Below are 6637 nucleotides of genomic sequence, written 5' to 3' on the forward strand. Positions count from 1 at the left end.
TTTGGAAATGAACTGCTTTTCCTGCCTGTTTCCCCCATACAAGAATAGGAGAGTGAATTGTGGAGATTTGTCTGGCCAAAAAATTGATTAAAGATAATAATAATAATAATAACTTATATAGGGCTTTTCTGGACACTCCACTCAAAGCGCTTTACAGGTAATGGGGACTCCCCTCCACCAGCACCAATGTGTAGCATCCACCTGGATAATGCGACGGCAGCCATAGTGCGCCAGAACGCTCACCACACATCAGCTATCAGTGGGGAGGAGAGCAGAGTAATGTTGCCAATTCATAAATGGGGATTATTAGGAGGCCATGATTGGTAAGGGCCAATGGGAAATTTGACCAGGACACCGGGGTTACACCCCTACTCTTTTCAAGAAACGCCCAGGGAATTTTAATGACCACAGAGAGTCAGGACCTTGGTTTTACATCACGTCCAAAGGACGGCGCCCAGTTTACAGTATAGTGTCCCCGTCACTATACTGGGGCATTAGGACCCACATGGACCACAGGGTGCTGGCCCCACTAACACCTCTTCCAGCAGCAGTTTTTCCCAGGAGGTCTCCCATCCAGGTACTGACCAGGCTCACACCTGCTTAGCTTCAGTGGGCTGCCAGTTGTGAGTTGCAGGGTGATATGGCTGCTGAGAATAGATGAGCTTCCTGGTGATGCTCCTCATTTTAATATGCATTACCTGTCACTGAGAGGGGAAAATCTAATCATTTCTAATATTCATGGAAAGTGAATGTTTTATTGTGGCTTTCTCACTAATATATTTTACAGAATGCTAACAGGGTTCTTATTTAGCTGTTTTGACTACTATACCTTAGCAGTTAACATTTATGGAAAATATGATTTGAATGTGATTATTTCTTCCTACAGAAACCCACAGTTTTATTTATGCTTAATCAGCAAATACAGTAGACCAGAAAAAAATGATAAACACAATGCCAAAACACCTAGGGGATGACAAACAACAAAATGTGAACCACATCAATATTTGGCATCTTCTGTTACTTTTTCATATCAAGAGAATGCAGTAAGAGTAACATTCTCCAGGCTCCATCTGAGATAGCATTGAGATTAGATTGAATTTCTCTGTACAGGTTCGAAGTGAGGCCAAAATATTAATAGTATAAATAGTGAACAAAAACATAAACTGAGCTAAAATAATGTTAAACTAAGGTCAAATCCAAATAGGGATGCTTTCATCATAGTGCACTATATGTAGGCAGAGAAAGTGTAGCAGAAACAGACAGACCCCATTTAACATGAAACTCTGAGAAATAACGTTTTTTTTATATGGCCTCTAAACTGAAATAAATTAAAGTGTAATTTGAAAGCAGTCAAAAAAATATTTAATATTTTTGCAGAGATAAGCTTTCAACAGTTGGCCTGTGTGAGTGACTGACCTATGCAAATTAGCGGGGCACATTAATTCACAAAAGGCAATAACAGACTATTAATGTTGGTTACTGCAAACAATGAATTTAATACAAAATGTGCAAGATTTGGTTTTTCTTTTTAGTGCTGCCTTGTGGAGATTAAGCTATAATTTATCAGAGGATAAGTGCTCATTATAAATATTAATTTCATTTCACAGGTAACTTCAAAGATCTGTAGAATGGAACAAATACACATCCAAGTTTCCATAAGATGTAAAGCACTAGAGAAACAAAGAAAAAAGGTACAAGCACTCAAAATTAACAGTTAAAATCTTAACATCACTCTCCCATGAAACTACAGGTTGTGGATAAGTTTCTAATTAAAAAAAAATATTCTGAGAAATTTAAACCATGGATTATATATTTTCTGTGGTGCAACTGCTGATATGAATGTTTAATAGTAGACAACTGTAGACCGCATTGAGGATTGTTGCATTCCGGAAGTTTTTTTCAGTTTTTGGTTTATTTTATCAATTTTGGCCAATTTTAAGCACTTATTAAAACATCCATTCATTTTTAGAAACTAGTTTATCCTCAGAGGGTCAGGGTGAGTTGATGCCTAAACAGGAAACCATTTTGAAAGTATTTTCGGAAAGTTGATATTTTTCATTCTTCTTCTTATTGTTGTTGATGTTTTGTGCATGGGAAATGGCTGAGAAAGCTGCTAAGCAAATAAACTATATATTCTAATATATATATATTAGAAATGCTATAAAAATTACTAAGCAAATATGTTTTGATTTTTATTTTAATATGTACTTGCATTTACTGTAGGTATAGAAAGATGGAGGTATAAAAACTTGCTTAGCAGTTTGTTTAGCACTTTTCCAGGGAGACTTAAAATTACTGTACATACAGTCGAAACAATCAATGGATAAACAAAACAGATGATAATAAAGCAAGCACAAAGCAAAAAAAAATCTTAGTGTTTTGGAATTGTAATTTGCAACTTATCAACACAAAATGTAATAACTTGCAGGAGCAGGTAGTGAGGGAGTGAGGTCGAATTACAATCCAGGTCTAGAGGGAAGGGTAATTATCAGACTTATGGATTTGTTGAACAGGCAAGAGATGATTAAAGTAAAACAAAGGCTGAATTTATTGGTTTTACATGACAGACATGAGTACGTTTGAGAGCCCTGGTCAGGTGTCAGGTGTTCTGCCAGGACCACAGACACCTTCCTTTGGTGCTTGCGTGAACATGTGCATTTTTTTGGGCTACAGAAGAACTGATTCCTTGTGTACTGATTGCATTCTTGCATTATATGCAATCTTGCAATGCTCCTTATCCTATTAACGCCCCTCAAGTGAAGCTCACACACCATTAGGAAAGTAACTCTGAAAGAGATGAGGTGGATATGGAAAAGAATAATGAAATAATATTTTCCTCTCAGACAACTCTGGAAATGGAGAAAGCAAAATATATCATTAACAAAAGAGAGAAGAAGATTTCTCCTAATGTATCTTATTTCTTATACTTCTGTTTATCTCTTGCAGCCTGAAGAATCAGTTGTGAGGCCTGTCAATATTACAAAAGAATGAAAGGAATTGGCTTCAGCTGCTGTCAAGCCAGACGTTTTGAAGATCAACACAACCTTCTCTTTCTATTTCTCTGTATTTCTCTGTCCCTGCTGGCCATGAAAGCTAAAGGAAGGATTTTTACTCAACCTGCCCCCAAGGTTCCACTCCAAAATTCCTCCTAGCCCAGAACTCCTAAGTAGCAGAGATAAGGGATTTGGGAGGGGGGAGGGGTATTGTGGCCAAGCCTTTAACTCTTTTTTAAAGCCCACAGTCCTCGATTCCCAATCTGTCAACAGTAAGGACTGAACAGAAGAACTGGATCGCTAGCTTGTGCATCAGTGGAATGCTGTACCAGAGGCCAGAATCAGAGGAGGGAGTGAATTACTTCTAGTCTTTTATTTGGCTTTTCTGTTGTTAGTGTTGTTGGTGTTGCGGTGTTATATGTCTTTGGGGATTTGTACTGTACCACAATATTAATGGCGCTAAGGAAGATGTATATCCTTCTTAAAATATTGTACTTGTGTAACAAGTGTAACATCTTTCTCATTGCAAAAAATGAGTAGAGTTTGAGGAAATTATCTTTATAACCTTTTTAGTTTCTAGATGCAGATGTCTGTTTAAAAACATTTTAGAAAATCCTGTTTTGAAAGGTTTAAAATCAAAAGTGAAATAAAAATGCAATGTACATAAACAAACATCATGCAAATATTAGATTCATATTCTAATATTATATGCACATCTACTGTATGTCTATCCATCTAATTGCCTATCTGATTGTATATCAGATAGCAGTCACTATGAATTATGGGAATGAAAATTAATCAGCTCTGTCTCACAGTTGAAAAAAGGAGCACCATCAGAATATACTTCTGATTTCTCTCTTGTTATATAAAGTCAAAGCTAGTAGCCTTAAAGGTGTTCCTTCAAAGATATATAAACATTATATACCCATTTCACCCTCAGAGTTATCTATGCTGCACTGATGAGCCCCGATAAGATGTTTACTTTGACCTTATATACACAAACGTGAAATCAGAAATGTGTCTATCTATACATAAATGAGTATATCATCTGTCTCATCGTTAATGTTTTGAGGGGTTTTACTACAGTTTAACATCAGAAAAAATAATAATATTTTATTAATGATGCAATTGCTCATCTTCTGAGATAAATAATTCCCTTCAGTCTCCACATGGTTTGTACAAGTACTACTGATGATGTGATCACAGTCTCAGGGAGTTTAAAGTTGATTACATATTGTATTATTTTTGTTTTCCTTTTTCAGCTTCACTTGAATCAAAGTAGTTTGTTCTCAGACCTTTAAAAAACCTACTGAGTACTGTAGACATTGCTAGTTTTAATCTAGGTATTTCACCAAGATGTAACACAAAACAGTTCTGCTGATCTTGGATGGGTTTGAATTGGCCAGGTTAGTCTCTGTTTGTCTTGTAACCATGACTAACATGACATTGTGAGCACCCAGGTGTTTGCCATGTTGATAGTGAGAACTCTACTCCCATTATAGCTATCAGCATTAGCTCTGTTGCCACTATAGAACCCGCAGTGCAAAAATATTTCTGATTTTTTAAAAAGTACAGATTTTGAAGAAAAATGCAGAGTATTTAAGTCTCAGAATCTTCATCATTTTTATTAGTAAATTTTGATAGGTGGATTACTCTGTTTCAAAATAAACGTATTCAGTTCCAAATTTTGAATATTCCATGACAATAATCAATCTTTGAAAGAATGTTTTTGTTGATTTTCTGTCATGTCACATTTTCAGACTGATTTACAGTACAAAAGTATACAGACTCTTCTTGTGGTGTCCAATTCACTGAGGTTACACCATGATGCTTACTGTATACTTTTGCTGTTACAGTACTTAGATTTTTTTACTGTAAAAATGTATCCTTTTTTCAATACCCAAATACTCAAACTAAAGATTTCTAAGGATCAGATAAGTTACAGTAAATATCAGCAAACACTAGAGAGAAGAAAACTGAAATATGTTGATTGCATATTAAGTATGCAATCAACATATTCATACCTGTGAATCCAATGTTTAGTTGAAGGGCCTCTGGCTGCAATTACAGCCACGGCATTTTGAGTACTACCACCTTTGCACACTGACTTCGTAAATTTTTACTTGACTGGGCCAAACGAAAGGGTTTTCATTTTTTTATTTTTAACCCACTCTAGTGTTGCTTTGGCCTTGTTCTTTAGATCATTGTTCTGCTGAAAAGTGAACTTTTATACCTGTCGTAAGTGTGAAGCAAATTAATGTAATTATGTGCACCTTAATAAGTTTAGAATCGTCATTGCAAAGAAATTGAATGAGTTCATGAGTTTTCCATTTTTTTTTCCACATATATTTTCTTCTTTTTTTGTTTTATTTTTTCCTTTGAATGTGCGGAGTAGTTTGTGTATATAACACATTAATAACTTCTTAAACATATTATCACTGCAAGTTTTAAAGCAACAATATGTGAAAACTGTGCCAGGGCCTGAATACTTTTACAAGGCTTTGTATATGAAGCTCTTCAAAGGAACTAAGCACAAGATGTGTAATGACATATTTGACAACTGCGCAGCTAACAATTATCTACATATAACTGACAGGAAGCCCAAACAATGTGAAGAAAGGAAGATTTAGGAGGAAATACTTAACTTCTAATCTCAATTAAATTATTTCTGAGACAGAGTAAAACCATAATCAACTTTCAAGATCATGTCTGTGTTGTTTCTCAAGAAGAAATAAATATACTTATAACATGGATAGTGTCCAACTGATTCCCATGGTTTTCCATGGGTTCAACCTTAGAAACCATTGTCCAAGGTTTGTGATTCAAAAAAGTGAAGAAAACTCAGCTGTAAAAAATTCTCATTGAGAGCTGGAACTTGTACTATGTAATGGAACTATGTAATGACAAGAAGTCAGCACTCCTGTAAAAATGCATTTAATTAAAATTTCCATTATAAAAAAATGGGAAATGTCAGAGCAGGCAAAAGCATTGCAGCTCTCAAGGCTTTCTCAGTATAGTAAAACAGCCTTTTTGAAAAAAAAAATCTATAACTATATAAAAAACTATATTTTGTAGTCCTAAACATGAAATTAATTCTTAAATTTGTATTATACCCAAGTTTCCTCTGGTTTGAAAGACTGTTTCCTTTTCCCTAGATAGATTTCATACGTTATCCCCAGTCCTGATAACATTTTGGTGTTTTAGATTCTGTATTGTACAGCTTCTTCAGGAAAGCACCTTTATGAATAAAAAACACTTCCAACTACACCATAGTGATCTACTGCTTTTTATGAACCTCGTTCAGCCTGTTGACCATACATCCATTTTCTAACAGATTCATTCAATTTAGTATTACGAGAGATGCCAGAACCTATCCCAACAAGCAACAGGTGCAAGGTAGGATACACCCTAGACAAGATGTCATTCCTTTGCAGGGTAGATTCAAACAAAGACACACACACAAACTCATACCAGGGCCAATTTTCCCAGAAGCCAATTAACCTACCAGTATGTCTTTGAACTCTAGGGGGAAGCAGAGCACCCAGAGGAAACTCACATGAACATGGCAAGAACAAACTCCGTACAGAGAGTGCCCCAGGTCCTGAATTAAACAAGGACGCCAGCATTGCTGGGCAGCAGTACTT

General features: G+C 35.8%; 1 protein-coding gene across 4 annotated transcripts in view; it reads left to right on the forward strand.

Moving 5' to 3' along the window:
* The window catches only part of zmat4b (zinc finger, matrin-type 4b), a 130363-nt gene extending 124105 nt beyond the window's left edge, over positions 1-6258 (forward strand). For 3 of the 4 annotated variants that reach the window (XM_006625361.3, XM_015345736.2, XM_015345661.2), the window contains one exon: positions 2947-6258. In XM_006625361.3, the coding sequence (XP_006625424.2) occupies positions 2947-2965 (19 nt within the window). In that variant the 3' untranslated portion in view covers positions 2966-6258. Of the gene's footprint in view, positions 1-1607; positions 1692-2946 lie in introns of all 4 variants that reach the window. The other variant, XR_011182874.1, reaches the window with a different exon arrangement.
* Positions 6259-6637: the final 379 nt, after the last annotated feature.

This window comes from Lepisosteus oculatus, chromosome 2, assembly GCF_040954835.1.
Source record: "Lepisosteus oculatus isolate fLepOcu1 chromosome 2, fLepOcu1.hap2, whole genome shotgun sequence".
In the NCBI taxonomy this organism is placed as follows: domain Eukaryota; kingdom Metazoa; phylum Chordata; class Actinopteri; order Semionotiformes; family Lepisosteidae; genus Lepisosteus; species Lepisosteus oculatus.